Source organism: Symphalangus syndactylus, chromosome 1 (assembly GCF_028878055.3).
Source record: "Symphalangus syndactylus isolate Jambi chromosome 1, NHGRI_mSymSyn1-v2.1_pri, whole genome shotgun sequence".
Lineage (NCBI taxonomy): Eukaryota > Metazoa > Chordata > Mammalia > Primates > Hylobatidae > Symphalangus > Symphalangus syndactylus.
Genome location: NC_072423.2, coordinates 109,775,353 through 109,796,302, shown reverse-complemented (window position 1 = coordinate 109,796,302; position 20,950 = coordinate 109,775,353). Strand labels below are relative to the sequence as shown.

General features: G+C 38.6%; 1 protein-coding gene across 7 annotated transcripts in view; it reads left to right on the top strand.

Annotated features, from left to right (window-relative positions):
* Positions 1–20,950, top strand: part of DOCK3 (dedicator of cytokinesis 3) — a 677,098-nt gene that overhangs the window by 447,568 nt on the left and 208,580 nt on the right. For all 7 annotated transcript variants that reach the window (XM_055275673.2, XM_055275643.2, XM_055275636.2 and 4 more), the window contains exons 11-12: positions 8,105–8,165; positions 9,429–9,576. In XM_055275673.2, coding sequence (XP_055131648.1) covers positions 8,105–8,165; positions 9,429–9,576 — 209 coding nt within the window. The remainder of the gene's footprint in view (positions 1–8,104; positions 8,166–9,428; positions 9,577–20,950) is intronic.

The window sequence follows — 20,950 nt, the reverse complement described above, 5'->3', positions numbered from 1 at the left end:
AGATATCTGATCTTATCGTTTTAATGTTAGCTGGTTATGTTGCCCATTAGTTGATGCAGTTTCTTCCTAGCATTGATTGTCTTTACAATTTGGCATGTTTTTGCAGTGGCTGGTACCAGTTGTTCCTTTCCATGTTTAGTGCTTCCTTCAGGAGCTCTTGTAAGGCAGGCCTGGTGGTGACAAAATCTCTCAGCATTTGGTTGTCTGTACAGGATTTTATTTCTCCTTCACTTATGAAGCTTAGTTTGGCTGAATATGGAATTCTGGGTTGAAAATTCATTCTTTAAGAGTGTTCAATAGTGGCCCCCACTCTCTTCTGCTTATAGAGTTTCTGCTGATAGATCCGCTGTTAGTCTGATGGGCTTCCCTTTGTGGGTAACTTGACTTTTTTCTCTGGCTGCCCTTAACATATTTTCCTTCATTTCAACTTTGGTGAATCTGACAATTATATGTCTTAGAGTTGCTCTTCTCAAGGAGTATCTTTGCGGCGTTCTGTGTATTTTCTGAATTTGAATGTTGGTCTGCCTTGCTAGGTTAGGGAAGTTCTCCTGGGTAATATCCTGAAGAGTGTTTTCCAACTTGGTTCCATTCTCCCCCTCACTTTTAGGTACACCAATCAGACGTAGATTTGGGCTTTTCACATAGTCCCATATTTCTTGGAGGCTTTGTTTATTTTTACTTTTTTTCCTCTAAACTTCTCTTCTCACTTTATTTCATTAATTTGATCTTCAATCACTGATACCCTTTCTTCCACTTGATCAAATTGGCTATTGAAGCTTGTGCATGTGTCATGTAGCCCTTGAGCCATGGTTTTCAGCTCCATCAGGTCATTTAAGGTCTTCTCTACCCTGTGTATTCTAGTTAGCCATTCGTCAAATCTTTTTTCAAAGCTTTTAGCTTCTTTGAGATGGGTTTGAAGATCCTCCTTTAGCTCGGAGAAGTTTGTTATTACCGACCTTCTGAAGCCTAGTTCTGTCAACTCATCAAAGTCATTCTCCATCCTGCTTTGTTCCGTTGCTGGTGAAGAGCTGCAATCCTTTGGAGGAGAAGAGGTGCTCTGGTTTTTAGAATTTTCAGCTTTTCTGCTCTGGCTTCTCCCCATCTTTGTGGTTTTATCTAACTTTGGTATTTTATGCTGGTGACCTGCAGATGGGGTTTTGGTGTTGATGTCCTTTTTGTTGATGTTGATGCTATTCCTTTCTGTTTGTTAGTTTTCCTTCTAACAGTCAGGTCCCTCAGCTGCCGGTCTGTTGGAGTTTGCTGGAGGTCCATTCCAGACCCTGTTTGCCTGAGTATCACCAGCGGAGGCTGCAGAACAGCAAATATTGCTGCCTGATCCTTCCTCTGGAGGCTTCGCCTCAGAGGGGCACCCACCTGTATGAGGTGTCAGTCAGCCCATACTGGGAGGTGTCTCCCAGTTAGGCTACACGAGGGTCAGGGACCCACTTGAGGATGCAGTCTGTCCATTCTCAGAGCTCAAACACCATGCTGGGAGAACCGCTGCTCTCTTCAGAGCTGTTAGACAGGGACATTTAAGTCTGCAGAAGTTTCTGCTGCCTTTTGTTCAGCTATGCCCTGCCCCCCTAGGTGGGGTCTACAGAGGCAGCAGGCCTTGCAGACCTGCGGTGGGCTCTGCCCCGTTCGAGCTTCCCCAGCCGCTTTGTTTACCTACTCAAGCCTCAGCAATGGCAGATGCCACTCCCCTGCTAGGCTGCTGCCTCACAGGTCAGTCTCAGACTGCGGCACTAGCAGTGAGCAAGGCTCCGTGGGCATGGGACCCATCCAGGATATCCCAGGCACAGGATATAATCTCCTGGTGTGCCATTTGCTAAGACAGTTGTAAAAGTGCAGTATTTGGGCGAGAGTGTCCCGATTTTCCAGGTACAGTCTGTCATGGCTTCCCCTGGCTAGGAAAGGGATATCCCCCAACCCATTGCACTTCCCAGGTGAGGTGATGTCCCGCCCTGCTTCGGCTTGCCCTCCTTGGGCTGCACCCACTGTCCAACCAGTCCCAATGAGATGAACCAGGCACCTCAGTTGGAAATGCAGAAATCACTGTCTTCTGCGTCGATCATGCTGGGAGCTGCAGACCAGAACTGTTCCTATTTGGCTATCTTGGAATGGAATCCCCTTGTTTCTGTACTTCAGTTTTTTCTGAAAAGCCATACTGTTGTTCATGGTCTGTACAACTATGGACCAATCAACTTAGAAAAGATTTGGAAATCTGCTGATTAGAAAATACCAAACCTCACAATCCCACCTTGCCATGTGTGTTCTTCAAGTTTATTCTGATTTACTAATTTGTTTTTACCTTGTTAAAAACTATCCAGTGGTATTTATTTGAGTTAATTTATTTGCTGTAGAAGAAAACAAGACTGTGTCACAATTTTAAACCAGTTTTGATTATTGTGGATTCTTTGATCTGTTTCAGTGATCCTGAGATACATCAAAACCTATTGTTATAGTTTCACAGTGTCACTGACCTTGCTTATGGTGTGTGATTGACAGGGGACAGATATTGTAAAGATTACATTGGGCCTCTTAAATGCAAATGGGATTAATCTGGAGATCTGATACGTGACTTTCTGTAAAAGATACAGTTATATTTGTTCACCTCACTTTTTAGTTCATTTACTGCAACTTTATCTTTCAAAACATCAAATGATGTTACTGCAGAATCAGAAACCACTTTCACAGGGATAGCTTTTATTGATAATGCTCCAGATGTATGGAAAGATTTATAAATCTAGCTAAGCTAAAAGAATATTTTGTCCATCTTTGAGCTTAGCAGAAAAGGCTTAGGAGATAATGCAAGGAGAAAGAACAGGAAAAGCAGACCCATGATGGCGGTTAAGGGAGTTAAGATGGCTTAATCTGGGAAGATCAGCTCTCTGTCTTCAATTGGAAAAGAATGAAAGAAAGAATCTAAATTGTAGTAAATGGGATTTAGGTTAGTCTATTGGCTGAGAGCTTCTGAAGTGGGAGTTCCTGAACACTGAGGTGGTTTTGTAGGACCTCCTTTCTGAAACAGAATTAGTAAGAGACACCCATCTTCTAGAATGTCTCAGTAACCTTAGGAGGTTTTTCTAAATTCTGATTCTCTGATATTACCTGGTAAAGCATCAGGAGAAATTGTTGATTCCTTGTTTCTTGGATTTGTGGGAACAGAGCTGCGTGCATGTACTGTCTTTGAATTCTTGAATATGATGAGTACAGTCTTTGTCTTTTGAAAAATGAACTTAATTAGGGTGGTATTTGGATGTAATTACAGTAAATCAAAATTTTCATTTAGCATTTTAATTATCCATATGAGCCCAGAGGCCAAAGCTATAGCTCCAACTTTATTGCACATAACATGCATGATATGCTCTTGTTCTGCCACAATGGGAAGGCACAGGGTGCTAAATATACTATTAATACTTCCATAATTCTGTTTGTAGTGCAGCCCTGAATTTTTTTTTTTTTTTTGAATTTTTTTTTATTTTTGCAGTCAGCGTCTCACTCTGTGGCCCAGGCTTCAGTGTAGTGGCCTGATCATAGCTCACGTAGAAACCTTGAACCTTTGGGCTCTAAGCAATCCTCCTGCCTCAGTCTCCTGAGTAGTGGGGCTATAGGTGCACACCATGCTTGGCTAATTTTTTTTTTAAGAGATGGCGTCTTGCTATTTTGCCCAGGCTGGTCTTGAACTGCTGGCCTCAAACAGCCCTCCCACCTTGGCCTCCCAAAATGCTGGGATTACAGGTATGAGTCAATGTTCCCAGCCCAGCCCTGCCCTGGATTTTTTAAAAAGGTCTGAAACATGATTTGAGGATTTTTTACAAAGCACACAAGATTTCTGAACAAGATTATCTTAGCCAGGATTTTTATGTTTTACTTTAAGCTCTATGAAATTATATAGGTGGGACCTGTTTTCTCATTATCTGAGACTTGAGTTCCTCCTATGAGCTAAGGGAATTTCCTAGATTGACGTATGTGCTGCAGAGTCTCAGAGTAAATGCAAGAAAATGTAGCCACAACTATGGTTGATGCTGACCTGTTAGCTTACCTTAGAATATGGAAAAGGGAATCACACAAACTGAGCAGATTACAAGGTTACTCAGCACACTTCAGAGCCACATTAAAGTCACATTATTTGGCACGGCCTTATTCTCTTTGAGGCCTTAGTTTTTCTGACTTGGTTAGATTTTAGGGTCTCCTACCAAGGAAGAATTTTATCCAAGGAGACTGTGTTTTATACTTACGTGGACAGCCAATACAATGAGGATTTTGCTGACTTTCATGCTAAACAATGGCTCTATATATAAATGTGTGAAAGTATATCTATTTGTATTTACTCATTCTTAGATATTCAGGACCTCATACACACTGCCTGCAAGATGTCAGTAATGATTTGTTACATAAGCAAATGAATAAATGTTTATTTGCTGTCATGTTCAAGTGACCAACTCAGAGAATGCATTTGTACAGTTGTCCATGCATTAGCTGTCATTTTATTTTATATATTTGTTATACTCTTCTACATTCCAAGATAGAATTTTGAGTAGTGATTTTTTCGAGTTCAGAATTCAACTTGAATTACTATAATAACATTATATATTAAAATACTACCTTATTTTCTGCAACTTACGTATGAATAAGCTGGTTTTATTTTGTATTCGTAAATCCCATTATCTCTATAGAGAAAGAGTGTCCCAGGCACAGGGAAGTTAATTAACTTTTTCATGTTTCAAATGAGTGAGTCTAAGATGCTGGACCCTAAGTCATTGTCCCCAGTTGTCTCTTCTACACACTGTTTAGTTGGGAGCAGCTTCATAGTTAAGTAGGATTAGAGAGTTTGGTCCAGTGAACAAATCTAATTCCTGCCATGTAATCAGGATTGAAATCCTGCTCACCAGATGAATGATAGATACATCACCCTTCTTCTCATCTTTCTTTTACAGGTCATGTGAGTAATATAACATAGATAACCACCCTTGGTGCTTAGTCTTGAAGAATATATGTTTAACAAACCTTATGGTAACTGTGTTTAGTCATGCACTTACACTTAATAAGATAGCTTTTATACTGAAATTCTGTGGAACTCACAAATAATAATTTTGCTTAAAATATTTTCTTGCACTAATTATTGTCTTATTTCTATTGATGTCAAATAAATACCACTGAAGGTTCTGGATGCTGTGTACATGATGGTCAGAAAGAGCCCCTACTCAGCCACTTGGAAAATACCATAAATTATACTTAAGGCTTCTTTTATTCACTCAGCAGAGTCAAGGGAAACATTTAGTATTTTTGTGTACAACCCATCAGATTAGTATTTGGACATCTTTGGAAACTGGCTTGAATTCCATAGGTACATTGGAGTCAGTGATTATACGAGTCATTTGATAGTTTGGATGTACACAATCCAGGCTGTGTAGGAGGAACCATTTCACTTTGAAATGTGTTGAACATTTCTATATCCTTCAGTAATCAACATCTTTCCATCCAAAAAAGTATATAAAAATGGTAACCTGGGCCGGGCGCGGTGGCTCACGCTTGTAATCCCAGCACTTTGGGAGGCCGAGGCGGGCGGATCACGAGGTCAGGAGATCGAGACCACGGTGAAACCCCGTCTCTACTAAAAATACAAAAAAATTAGCCGGGCGTGGTGGTGGGCGCCTGTAGTCCCAGCTACTCAGAGAGGCTGAGGCAGGAGAATGGCGTGAACCCGGGAGGCGGAGCTTGCAGTGAGCCAAGATTGCGCCACTGCACTTCAGCCTGGGCGACAGAGCGAGACTCTGCCTCAAAAAAAAAAATGGTAACCTGGTTTTCAATTTTCACTTGTTTAGTACCATCTTAATAAGTATCAAAATATAGCACTATTTTAATAATATTTTAAATTCCATGTTCAATTAAAAGAATTAGTGAAATGGGGCATGAAACATCCTTTTTCAATATCAAACACAACTTTCATGTAAAAACATATCTTTGTGATTCCAGATATCAATTTATGTTTAATTATTTTGTAACCTGTTTCATTATAAACATACTTTATTATTTTAAGAACTTGACAAAATATTATAACCATCTAAAAGCTTCAGTTTCACCACTACATATTACTTTTTTTTTTTGAGATGGAGTCTCTCTGTCACTGGAGTACAGTGGCACAATCTGGTTTCACTGCAGCCTCCACCTCCCAGGTTCAAGCTATTCTCCTGCTTCAGCCTCCTGAGTAGCTGGGATTACAAGTGCGTGCCACCACACCCAGCTAATTTTTGTATTTTTAGTAGAGATGGGGTTTCACCATGTTGGCCAGGCTGGTCTCGAACTCCTGACCTCAAGTGATCCTCCCACCTCGGCCTCCAAAAGTGCCGGGATTACAGACATATGCCACCACGCCTGGCCCACATACTACTTCTTAGTGTCTCCTTTTCTTTCATATGTTCAGGGCCATTTAATAGGGTGAGGCTGGGACTAGGCTAAGGCAAACAAAGCACAGGATCTTGAGAGCGAGTGCCTTCTTAAATTTTGCACCTTAGGTGCCTTGCTTGCCTCACCCTAGTGCTAACCCTGCAACAGGGTTCACAAATTAAGAAACATGGAGACTCTGAATCTCTAAGCTCATTCCAAATCATGACTGCCATTTGATTGTACCTTTTTTTTTTTTTTTGAGACGGAGTCTCGCTCTTTGCCCAGGCCAGACTGCAGTAGCACTGTCTCTTTCTCGGCTCACTGCAAGCTCTGCCTCCCTGGTTCATGCCATTCTCCTGCCTCAGCCTCCCGAGTAGCTGGGACTACATTTTTTTTTAATTGAAGAGAGACAGGCATCTGGGGTCAATCAAAAGATGAAAGAGGAAAAGGAAATGGAACTAAGGGAGCCTTTCCTAGAAGCAAAAGGGAGATCACAGAAACCTGTCACATTAAGGACAAAGGTTATTCCATCAAGTATCATTAACTCACAATAATGGCTGAGAGAGCAGCAAGTTGATGGCCTGGTGAAAAATCTGAAACAGAATATATATTAAAGAATTTTTGTTATTTCAAGCACAATACATTTAAAAAGCATAATGCATACTCAACAAACATTTCAACATGTGTTCTAAACACAAATAGAATGATTATCAGACTGGGCATGGTAACTAACACCTGTATTCTCAACACTTTGAGAGGCTGAGGCAGGAAGATTGCTTGAGCCTAGAAGTTCGAGACCAGCTCTGGCAACATAGCAAGACCCCATCTCCACAAATAATTTTAAAAATAGCTGGGCATGATGGTGCACACCTGTAGTACCAGTTACTTGGGAGGCTGAGGTGGGAGAATCGCTTGACCCAGAGGACAAGGCTGCAGTGAGCCGTGATCGCACCACTGCACTCCATCCTGGTGACAGAGCAAGACCTTGTTTTTTAAAGAAAAGGAAGGAAGGAAGAAAAGGAAGGAAGGAAGGAAGGGAGGGAGGGGAATGATTTTCATAACTCTTTGGTTTGGAAATTTTCTGATTCTGGATCATATCTGTTTACTTAAAGGAAACCCTTAATTTTTTTCAATAAGGTTATTTTCAACTATAATTTAGTACAAATGATAAATATCAGAATTTAGAAATAGAAATCAAATTATTGAGATTTCACTGATACCAAATTAATCTCTTTTAAGTGGAACAACTTAGTGTGTAATAATCATTTGTGGACAGAGGAATCAATGTAAAATTAGTGGAGAACAAACTTACAGAATTTTAGTTATTGATGAGCTTTTTGGTGTTTTCCCAATTTTTTCTTTACTGAACATTTATTCCTTCTGTTACAGAATGTTTTTATATGATGTTAGAGTAAACATGGAATAAGGCAGTATCATGAAGATTTCTAATGTGAGAACTTTTATAGACTTTTTATTTGTTAAGTGGTCTAAATGAGAGCTGGAAAAATGTTGTCAATAAAATAAACTTCCAAAGGCATATAAGATATCCAGACTTTCACTGCAGGCATCTTATAAACCATTAAAGTGCTATGTGCTGTAATCTCCCTTCCCCTACCTATAACATACAGTAAAAGCAAATGACTAGAGATTCAAAATGAATTTTTAATTATTTTCTGTGTATTCCTTGCCTGAATTTACTTATTTTTTCTCTTAGGATCTGAGCAGCAAAGATATGAAGAGAGATTTGTATATCGTTGCCCATGTGATCCGAATAGGTACTGTTCACCTTACCCATTCACATGAGTAAGACTGGCCCAACTTGGGATAAGTATGTCTTGTGCATGAGCTTTGTTTTCTCCCTAGATCTTACCTATAATTTCAGGTCTCACGATTAGAGTCCAGCTTGTATTGAAGCTATACCTAAGCTCAACTGCTATGGTAGCTTGGTTTGATATAAATGGATTCGGGGGGGTGGGTTTTGTTTGTGTTTTGTAATCATTTAAAACCTTCCACTCCCTGTTTTTAGACCCAAACTTTTTATTTAAAATGGTCTGCTTCTAGACATTATTTCTAACACAGTGCCCTGCCTCTGTACCTACCCTTTCCCTCAGAGATCTTATAGCAGGTTTCCAGAGGTGCCAACTTCACAGCAAAGGCCATTCACCACCTATTGTTTGTGTTTGAAATTATATATCTGTGGTTCTCTCCACAAAATTAGAGTTATTGTCATCACTCCAGAAGACGGATGACATTTCACTTCTACCCCACCCAAGATGAAAAAGTGATTTTTACTACTGTTCTGTGGTTTGTTTGCTCAGACTTATTTCAAGTTTATGATACAACTTTTGGGGCTATGGCAAACCAAGTCCTCCTTCATAGGATTGAGTTTTGGCCTATCATGTACATTTTTATCAAAGAATATTTTTTAATCCCTTGCCAACAAAACAGCTATTTGCTGTACTAAATAAAGTGTTTGTTAAGGTTCCCGCATTTGCAAGTCTTCTTGCCACTGTAGGCACAGCTTTGGTAAGCAGGAAAAGTAAACACTCATCCACTTTCTAAGACTACTCTCAGTCCCACAATTGTTCAGGATGATGTTTGACAGCAGAATTTGGTTGAAAGAACACAGTAACCTCCTTGTCTGTGCATATGTAGTTTATACCTGGCAGCTAAAATACTAAACTTTGTATCTAAAACATACCTGAGAAGTTTAAATCTATTATTAGCACATTGGTTTTTCTAAGAAATTCATAAAATCACTTTTATTTTCATGTAATTAATAAATGGAGTGTTGATATTGGTTTAGAGTTAGATAAGAATGATTAGATTGAATGTAGTACAGGAAAGAGCTTTGGCCAGAGGCCTGTTTGGTGTTCTTCCACATAAATATCCTTGGATGACTCCCTTCAGCCCTGTAGTCTTCACCTTAAAGGATTTCCTAGGTGCCTGTAGCTCAGGCATCCTTGGGTGACAATTAGGTGATACTGGAGAGGAGCATGCTTTTCTCAGTCTGACTGGTGTTTTCTGCTGTGCCCAAGGCCGGATGCTCCTGAACGACTCAAAGAAAGGTCCTCCTCACCTGCACTACAGGCGACCATATGGCTGTGCGGTCCTAAGCATCTTGGATGTCCTACAGTCACTCACAGAAGTAAAGGAAGAAAAGGATTTTGTTCTTAAGGTTTACACGTGAGTAATGGACATCAGGAATATTAATGATTTGTAGCATAAGACATCCCAGCACTGCCCTTGTGAGTAGCAGTGCTCAAACCTTGTGGACACGGGCCACGCAGTGGCTCACGCCTGTATTCCCAACACTTTGGGAGGCTGAGGTGGGCAGATCACAAGGTCAGGAGATCAAGACCATTCTGGCTAACATGGTGAAACCTCGTCTCTACTGAAAATACAAAAAATTAGCCGGGCGTGGTGGTACACGCCTGTAATCCCAGCTACTCAGGAGGCTGAGGCAGGAGAATCGCTTGAACCCAGGGGGCAGAGTTTGCAGTGAGCTGAGATTGCATCACTGCACTCTAGGTTGGGCGACAGAGTGAGACTCCGTTTCAAAGAAAAAAAAAAAAAACAACACCTTGTGGACACAGAATCACCAGGATGTAGGAAAGGAAGCTTTTTGAAAATGCAGAAGATTAGCCAGGCACGGTGGCTCACGCCTGTAATCCCAGCACTTTGGGAGGCCAAGGCAGGTGGATCACAAGGTCAGGAGATCGAGACCGTCCTGGCTAACACAGTGAAACCCTGTCTCTACTAAAAATACAAAAAATTAGCCAGGTGTGGTGGTGGGCACCTGTAGTCCCAGCTACTGGAGAGGCTGAGGCAGGAGAATGGCGTGAATCTGGGAGGCGGAGCTTGCAGCGTGCCGAGATCATGCCACTGCACTCCAGCCTGGGCGACAGAGTGAGACTCCATCTCAAAAAAAAAAAAAAAAAAAAAAAAAAAGAAAGAAAAGAAAAAAAGAAAATGCAGAAGATTGAGCTAAGATTTGGGATGGGGCCCAGGCAGTGTTATTTTTAATAAGCTTCCCAGGTAATTCTGAAACAGCTTCATTTGGGACCTTCTGTCATAAAGTGAAAATCTGGTAGTACACATTTTCTTTTTTCTCCAGAATTAACCAATCTTACATATTTGCAGAAAAGCTAACAATATGCTTCTCATGTATCTTGGCTATGAGAGTCTTGCATGTCTAATGCTTGCCCACCAGTTATTATAACTGAGCTGGCTAATGATCAAGATTGTTTAAAAGAGTGATCATGAGTCAAGTTTCTCTATGAAAGATAGCCAATTTTTCTGAGGAGCTGAGATATTATTCTTCACTTGTGCCACCGGAGATCGATAAGTCACATCCAACCAGGCATGGCATTATTTTTAGTGTTCTTCAACCAAGGGATATTGTCTTAGATAAGCAGTCCATCTCCTTCTAACTTGTTAAACAATAGGAAAAACATAATAATGAAAAGAAATGCAGAATTCAGTCATATACTCCATCTTTGCTCATATAGTTAGACACAAATTGTAGTGCTAAAAAATGATCAGTGGTGAGTTTAATAAGTTTTTAAAGCAAGTATATTTAAAACTGTGAGAATTTTTAAAAACTCATCTTTCAGTTTAAAAACCCAATATTGTTTATCTAAATTAAATAAAATACTTCCAATCACCATGTTAATGTATCTTCACCATAATATTGTATAGAGATTTTTCTGTATTATCTGTTGCTCTGTCTGACTTGAGCATGAAATAAGCTTAATTCACAATTTCTGTTAAGCCACGTTTGATTGATTTCAAAATAAAAACCCAATCTCCTCATTACCTATTTTCCCTTCAGCTTTGTTCCTGTCAGAGTTGTATACTTTATGGGATGAGGATCTTCCTTTGCAATCATAACTTACAAAGAAAATTTTGGCTGGTTTTCTCCTCCTTCCATGCATCAGTCACAGGCTTTCTCCATTTACCAAATCCCCAAATTGATGAGTGGTGGAACCTGCTTGTTAATATGCTTTCCTCCCTTTGAAAAGGACTAAACAGAAATCCAAAATCATCATCATTATCATCTTACTCCACTGTATTCCTTCCAAGGGCAAGAGATTTATAGATAGCACTCCAGAAATGTTATTCTTTGCATGTATTATGCCTTCCTTGTTTCGGTGCAACTTTTCATTACAGATAGGAGCTTGCACAGCATTCCTCCTGAAATCATGCTGTCAGGCTTAATTGGCCTAATTGCTTCTAAAGCAACAGCTTTCTGCGAGAAACAGGATTCATGTATGTATTTTTCTTAGCTCCTTCTTATGGATGGGCTGTGTCTAATATACTAGTTCTAAAAAGATGAAAAAATATGTTTATAGAGAAGATATTTTTTTCAAATTTTCTTTTGAAGGATTAATAAAGTTAAAATGTACAATAATTTTTCCACTTGAAAATAGTAACAGGCTTTCAGACTATCAAATGCATGTTTGTGAAATTGATTTTGTGTACAATATAGAATTATTCTAGGATTAGTCATTTTAATCCACATCAGCACAGTGAATCTAGCCCTCAGGAGAAGCAATATTTTCCAGTAAGTTTCAGGCAACATTTTTGTTGGTTAGATTGAATTGGAAGCTTAAAGAGTTTACTAATTGCTATTGATAGTGTTTTAGCCTTTGCTAGGACAGGATTTTACAAAGATGAAAACCTCTTATATAGTTTTAATGAGTGAGTTGGCAAATATCTGATTAGTTGTTCACATTCTCATCATTTCTTTCATTGTTCATAGTCAGCCTTAACCAGTGAAGGTAGAAACTCCTGTCTGTCTCTGCCAAGGCCACTATTCTGCTGTATAATGTTGTTTTCACATGTGTATGGGAAGGCACCACACATTCTTTTAAGAAAATAGCAACGATAGACTGGATTAAGAAAATGTGGCACATATACACCATGGAATACCATGCATCCATGAAAAATGATGAGTTCATGTCCTTTGTAGGGACATGGATGAAACTGGAAAACATCATTCTCAGTAAACTATCGCAAGGACAAAAAACCAAACACCGCATGTTCTCACTCATAGATGGGAATTGAAAAATGAGAACTCAAGGACACAGGAAGGGGAACATCATACTCTGGGGACTGTTGTGGGGTGGGAGGAGGGGGGAGGGACAGCATTAGGAGATATACCTAATGCTAAATGACGAGTTAATGGGTGCAGCAAAACAACATGGCACATGGATACATATGTGACAAACCTGCACATTGTGCACATGTACCCTAAAACCTAAAGTATAATAAAAAAAAAAAAAATAAGAAAATAGCAACAAAAAAAAAAATTCAATAAGAAGCTGAGGCATGAAAACTAAGTCACTTCCTAATGAGTCAAAAGCCTTAAAACTCACAAATAAATAACCATATGTACATTTCAGTCTGATATAGATACCGTATTTTTCTTGACCAGAAGGACAAGGGGTCACAAGCAGGCACAGGGCATGCTGTACTTAGAACCCAAAAGGAGTGCCAGGAGCTAAAGCCAACATTGGAGGGGGTGGGTGTCCATAAATAATGCATGTAACTAAATACAAGATGGCTTTGAATATGTGATGATCGCTGTCCAATTTTACAATGAAAAATGTCCAAAAAAACATATTTAGGCCAACCTTAATGAAACAGATAAATACATATTTTGAATATTAAATTTTTAATTTGGATTACAATGTATTTTATATTATAAAATATGTATTACAAATTATGTACTCAATCATATTATGTAAAATTGAGATATATTGCTTATTCTTGACTCAAATTTTATGAAAAAATTTATTTAAATTATTCATATGCAGCCATGTCATTGGGTCTTTGTCTTCACTTAAGCCACTTTCTGAATTATCTGACACACTTTTCCAAGGCACATTATTTTTACTCCCACCAGATTGGCTTTGATGCATCATTCTTTGACACTTTCATTATGCTTTCATACTGGAAATTCATCTTGAGGCACAAGATGATACCGCCATTAACTATGCTACTTTAATGGTGATTTTTACAATAGCATTTAACACTTCAATTTGGTGATCATACCCCAACCATAATTACTAAATCTGTGTAGCTTTGCTCCTTTTTAAAAAAAATGCCTTTCAACCAATTCTGCCAGATAACCTTCATAAGCATCTAAAAACTCCCATTGATTGAGGTAATTTCAGATTGACATAACTTACCCAAACAGTGCTGTGATGTTCAAAATAAAGACTCAGGCCGGGCGCGGTGGCTCACACCTGTAATCCCAGCACTTTGGGAGGCTGAGGCAGGCTGATCACGAGGTCAGGAGATCGAGACCATCCTGGCTAACACAGTGAAACCCTGTCTCTACTAAAAATACAAAAAAATTAGCCAGCCGTGATGGTGGGCGCCTGTAGTCCCAGCTACTCGGGAAGACTGAGGCAGGAGAATGGCGTGAACCCGGGAGGCAGAACTTGCAGTGAGCTGAGACGGCGCCACTGCACTCCAGCCTGGGTGACAGAGCGAGACCCCATCTCAAAAAAAAAAAAAAAAAAAAGGAGATTCAGAGAATGCCCCATATCATGAAAGGCTTTATGAGGCCAGAAATACCAAGTGGCATACACCTACTATGTACCCACAAAAATTAAAAATGTAAAGAAATAAACTTCTTTTAATTAAAGCAATATTAGGTGGCAACCTCTTCTGTGAGTGATGACTAGAAGGGAACTGCTGCTCATATTTGGGATAGACACTAGGCCTATTCAGGCATTTTTTGAGAATACTGTCTTTGGGTTCTTTGCTTCATAACCCCCTTATCCATGAAACTGTCTTAAGAGTACTTGTTTAGGAGCCTTTTTTTTTTTTTTTTTGAGACGGAGTCTCGCTCTGTCGCCAAGGCTGGAGTGCCGGTGGCACAATCTCGCCTCACTGCAGCCTCTGCCTCCGGGGTTCAAGCCATTCTCCCCCCTCAGCCTCCCGAGTAGCTGGGACTACAGGCACTCGCCGCCACGCCCAGCTAATTTTTATACTTTTAGTAGAGATGGGGTTTCACCATGTTGGCTAGGATGGTCTTCATCTCCTAACCTCGTACTCAGCCTCCCAATAGGCGTGAGCCACCACGCCCGGCCAGGAGCCATTCTTAAATGGAAGCACATTCTGAAATGGGTGAAGGCCCATTGGGCCATCCTCTTTTTATCCCCTAGCCTTATTGAGTTATAATTGACAAATAAAAAATTGTGCACATTTAAATCGTACAACATGATGATTTGATGTACATAAACATTGTCAGATGATTACCACATTCAAGCTAAGGAACATATTCAAATATCACTTGACATATTTACTTTTCTTGTGGTAAGAACACTTAATGTTTACCATTTTAGCAAATATACAATATAGCATTATTAACTATAGCTACCATGCTGTACATAAATCTCCAGAAGTTATCTTACAACTGAAAGTTTGTGTCCTGAGATGAACATCTTTCCATTACCTCCTCTTTTCCACTATCCTCTAGCCCCTGGCAACCACCATTCTACTCTCTGCTTCTGTGAATGACTTTTTTAGATTCCTCATATTAGTGAGAGATTATGTAGTATTTGTCTTTCCATATCTGACTTATTTTACTTAGCACAGTGCCCCCTAGGCTTGTCCATGTTGTCACAAAAGCAGGATTCCCTTTTTTATTATGGATGAATAATCTGTTACATGTATAATTGATACATAATTTTTAATTCTATACCATTATTTATTATATTTCAAAAGATTTAAATAGATGTATTTATCTCAGTGGCCATCACAAGTAAATATAATTACATTGGGAATTGACAGATGAATAATAAAGAAAATATATAATTCCTTGTTATTCGTCTGTCACTTCCCATTGTAATTATATATTCTTTATTATGTATAATTATATATATTATTTTTATTCAAAGAACTATATATATATATATATATATTTTTTTTTTTTTGAGATGGAGTCTCACACACTTGTCACCCAGGCTGGAGTGCAATGGCGCAATCTCAGCTCACTGCAACCTCCACTTCCCGGGTTCAAGCAATTCTCCTGCCTCAGCCTCCTGAGTAGCTGGTATTACAGGTGCCCACCACCATGCCCAGCTAATATTTGTATTTTTGGCAGAGACGAGGTTTCACCATGTTGGCCAGGCTGGTCTCGAACTCCTGACCTCAGATAATCCACCCGCCTCAGCCTCCCAAAGTGCTGGGATTATAGGCATGAGTCACCATGCCTGGCCTGTGTATATTCTTTATTATTCATCTGTTGATGGCTGTTTGTTTCTGTATCATGGCTAGTGTATATAATACTGCAATAAACCTGGGAGTGCAGATATCTCTTCAAGATACTGATTTCTTTTTCTTTGGGATATACCAGAAGTGCGATTGCTGGATCAAATAGTTGTTCTATTTTTAATTTTTTGGGGAACTGCCATACCATAATGGCTGCACCAATTTACATTTCCGTCAACAGTGTTCAAGAGTTCCCTTATCTTCACACTCTTGTCATCACTTGTTATCTCTTGTTTTGTGATTACAGCCATCCTAAGAGATGTGAGGTGATATCTCATTTTCTTTTTGATTTGTATTTTCCTGATGGTTAATGATATTGAGTACCTTTTCATATACCCATTGGCCATTTGTGTGTCTTCTTTGGGAAAATGTCTTTCAGGCCTTTTTGCCTGTTTTGTAATTGAGTTATTTGTTTTTATGCAATTCAGTTATATGAGTTCTTTATATAGTTTTAGATATTAATCCCCAATCAGATATATGGTTTACAAATATTTCCTCTCATTCCATAGATTGCCTTTTTGTTTTGATTGTTTCCTTTGCTGTGAAGAAGGTTTTTAGTTTGATATAGTTCCATTTATTTATTTTGGCTTGCCTGTGTATTTGTTGTCATATCTCAAAAAATCACTGCTAAGACCCAATGTCAAGGAGCTTTTATTTCTGTTTTCTCCTAGGAGTTTTACAGTTTTAGGTCTTATATTTAAGTATTTAATCTCTTTCGAGTTAGTTTTTATGTTTTATGTCAGATAAGGTCCAATTTCATCCTTTTATATGTGGATGTCCAGTTTTCGCAGCACCACTTATTGAAAACTGTCCTTTCCCCATTGTGTATTCTTGGTACCCTTGTCAAATACTAGTTCACTGAGTTTATTTCCGGGATCTGTATTCTGTTCCATTGGTCTATGTGTCTGTTTTTATGCCATTACCATAGTATTTTGATTACTGTAACTTTACAACATTATTTGAAATCAGGAAGTGTGATGCCCCTAGCTTTGTCCTTATTTCACAAGATTGCTTTGGGTATTCAGAGACTTTTGTGGTTCCATACAAATTTCAGGATTGTTCCTTTCTATTCCTGTGAAAAATGTCATTTGGAGTATTGATACAGGCTGCCTTGAATCTGTAGATCACTTTTGGTAGTATATGGATATTTTGAAAATATTAATTCTTCCAATCTATGAACACTGGGTGTTTTTTTCATTTATTTGTGTCTTCTTCAATTTCTTTCATCAGTGTTTTATAGTTTTCAGTAAATAGATCATTCACTTTCTTGGTTAAATTATTCCTAAATATTATATATTTTTGATGCTATCATAAATGACATTGTTTTCTTAACTTTTTTGGAGAGCTTGTCATTAGTATATAGAAATATTGCTGATTGTTTATGTTGATTTTGTCTCCTGCTACTTTACTGAATTTGTTTATTCTAACGGCTTTTTTATTGAGTCTTTAGGCTTTTTATATATATATAAGGTCATGTCATCTGCAAACAGAGACAGTTTAACTTCTTCACTTCCAGTCTGGATGTGTCTTAATTTTTCTTGCCTGATTGCTCTGGCTAGAACTTCTAGTACTGGGTTGAACAAAAGTGACGAGAGTGGACATCTTTGTCGTGTTTCTTACCCTAGAAAAAAGGCTTTTAGCTTTTCACTATTGAATATGATATTAGCTGTGGGCTCATCGTAAATGGCCTTTATTTCTTATATATCTAATTTATTGAGAGTTTTCGTCATGAAAGGATGTTAAATTTTGTCAAACACTTTTTCTGCATCTGTTGAAATGGTCACTGGATGCTATTCCTATCAAACTACTGGTGACGTTCTTCACAGAACTAGAAAAAACTATTTTAAAACTCACATGGAACCAAAAAAGAGCCCGAACGGCTAAGGCAATCCTAAGCAAAAAGAACAAAGCTTGGAGGCATCATGCTACCTGACTTCAAACTATACTACAGGACTGCAGTAACCAAAACAGCATGGTACTGGTACAAAAACAGACACATAGACAAATAGAACAGAATACAGAGCCCAGAAATAAGGCAGCATGCCAACAACAATCTGATCTTCAACAAAGCTGACAAAAACATGCAATGGGGAAAGGACTCCCTATTCAATAAATGACACAGGGATAACTTTCTAGCAATAAGCATAAGATTGAAATTGGACCCCTTCCTTACACCATATACAAAAATCAACTCAAAATGGATTAAAGACTTAAACATAAAACCCAAAACTATAAAAACCCTGGTAGACAACCTAGGCAATACCATTCTAGACATAGGAATGGGCAAAGATTTCATGATGAAAATGACAAAAGCCATCGCAACAAATGTGAAAATTGACAAATGGGATCTAATTAGAGAGTCTGCATGGAAAAAGACACTATCAGCAGAGTAAACAGAGAACCTACAGAAATAGGAGAAAATATTTGCAAACTATGCATCTGACAAAGGTCCAATATCTAGCATTGATAAGGAACTTAAACAAATTTACAAGAAAAAGGAATGCCATTAAAAACTGGGCAAAGGACATGTATAGACACCTTCAAAAGAAGACATCCATGTGGCCAACAAGCATATGAAAAAAAGCTAAACATCACTGATCATTAGAGAAATGCAAATCAAAACCACAATGAGATACCGTCTCACACCAGTCAGAGTGGCTATCATTAAAAAGTCAAAAAATAACAGATGCTGGTGAAGTTGCAGAGAAAAGGGAACACTTATACACTGTTGGTGTGTGTATAAATTAGTTCAACCATTGTGGAAAGCAGTATGTTGAGTCCTTAAAAACCTAAAAGCAGAACTACCATTTGACCCAGCAATTCCATTACTGGATATATACCCAAAGGAATATGAATTTTTCTATCGTAAAGACACATGCACATGTATGTTCATTGTAGCACTATTCACAATAGCAAAGACATGTAATCATCCTAAATGCCCATCAATGGTAGACTGCATAAAGAAAATGTGGCACATATACACCATGGAATACTATGCAACCATAAAAAAGAAAAAGATCCCGTCCTTTGCAGGAACATGGATGGAGCTGGAGGCCATCAATCTTAGCAAACTAACTCAGAGACAGAAAACCAAATACCACATGTTCTCACTTATATGTGGGAGCTAAGTGGTGAGAACACATGGACACAAAGAGGGGAACAGCAGACACTGGGACCCACCTGAAGATGAAGGTGGGAGGAGGGAGATGAGTAGAAAAAATAGCTATTGGGCACTAGGCCTAGTACCTGGGTAATGAAATAATCTGTACAGCCAACCCTTACGATACGAGTTTACCTATACAGCAAACCTGCACATTTACCCCTGAATCTAAAATAAAAGTTAAAAAAAAAAAGAAATGGTCGTATTATTTGTATCCTTCATTTTCTTAATGTGGTACGTCGCATTTATTGGTATGTTTAACCATCCTGCTATCCCAGGGATGAATCTCACTTGATTGTGGTATATGATCCTTTCAGTGTGCTATTGGATGTGGTTTGCTAGTATTTTGCTGAGAAATTCTGCATCTGTGTTCAGCAGAAATTTTGCATCTGTGTTCATCAGACTTGTAATTTTCTTTTTTTATATGGTATGGGTTTAATATCTAAAATCTGAAATGCTCCAAAATCTGAAATTTTTTAGCGCTGATATGATTCTCAAAAGAAAATGTTCATTGGAGCATATTGGGTTTCAGATTTTCAGATTAGGAATGTTCAACCAGTAAGTATAATGCAAATATTCCAACATCTAAAAAAATTAAAAATCTGAAACAATTCTAGTCCCAAGCATTTTAGATAAGGGTTACTCAACCTATAGTCTTTTTATCTGACTTTAGTATCAGGATAATATTGGCATTGTAAAATGGGTTTGAAAATGCTCCCTTCTCTTCATTTTTTTTTTTTTTTTGGAGGAGTTTGAGAAGGATTGACATTAATTATTTTTCAAATGTTTAGTAGACTTCACCCATGAAGCCTTTTGGTCCTGGGCATTTCTTTGTTGGGAGATTTTTTATTACTGCTTCTGTATTCTTATTATTGATTTTTTTTTATTCTTTATGATTCAATCTTGGTAAGTTGTATGTTTCTAGGAATTTATCCATTTTCTTAGGTTATCTAATTTCTTAACATAATTGTACATAGAAGTTTGTTATGATAACTTTGTATTTCTGTAGTATCAGTTGTAATGTTTCCTCTTTCATTTATAATTTTATTTATTTGAGACTTCTCTCTTTGTGTTCTTGGTTAATTCAACTGAAGATTTGTCAGCCGGGCGCGGTGGCTCACGCCTGTAATCCCAGCACTTTGGGAGGCCAGGGCAGGCGGATCGTGAGATCAGGAGATCAGAACCAACCTGGCCAACATGGTGTAACCCCACCTCTACTAAAAATACAAAAATTAGCTGGATGTGGTAGCACGTGCCTGTAATCCCAGCTACTCGGGAGGCTGAGGCAGGAGAATGGCCTGAACCCAGGAGACAGAGATTGCAGTGAGCCAAGATCGTGCCACTGCACTCCCGCTTGGCCACAGAGCGAGACTCCATCTCAAAAAAAAAAAAAAAAAAAAAGATTTGTCAATTTAATTTGGCTTTCAAGAAACCAAGTGTTAACTATGTTTATCTTTTCTGTTGTCTTTGTCTCTATTTCATTTATTTTTGCCCTAACTTTCATTATTTTCTTCCTTTTGTTAACTTTGAGCTTAGTTTGCTATTTTTTAGTTCCTTGAGATATTAACATTACGTTATTTGAGATATTTTTTCTGCAGGTAGGCATTTATTGCTGTAAATGTTTCTCTGAGAACTGCTTTTTCTGCATGCCATAAGTCTTGATAGGTTTTATTTTCATTTTCATTTATCTCAAGGTATATTATGAATTTCCTTCTTTGACCCATTAGTTGTTCAAAAGAGTGTTGTTTAATTTCCACATATTTGTGAAATTTTCAGTTTTCCGCATGTTATCGATGTCTAGTTTCATACCACTGTGGTCAGAAAAAATAGTTGAGATTTCATTCTTCTTAAATTTGTTAAGACTTGTTTTGTGGGCCGGGTGTGGTGGCTCATGCCTATAATCTCAGCACTTTGGGAGGCCAAGGCGGGCAGATCACGAGGTCATGAGATCAAGACCATCCTGGCTAACACGGTGAAATCCCGTCTCTACTAAAAATACAGAAAAATTAGCAGAGTGTGGTGGCGGGCACCTGTAGTCCCAGCTACTTGGGAGGCTGAGGCAGGAGAATGGCATGAACCTGGGAGGCAGAGCTTGCAGTGAGCCAAGATCTT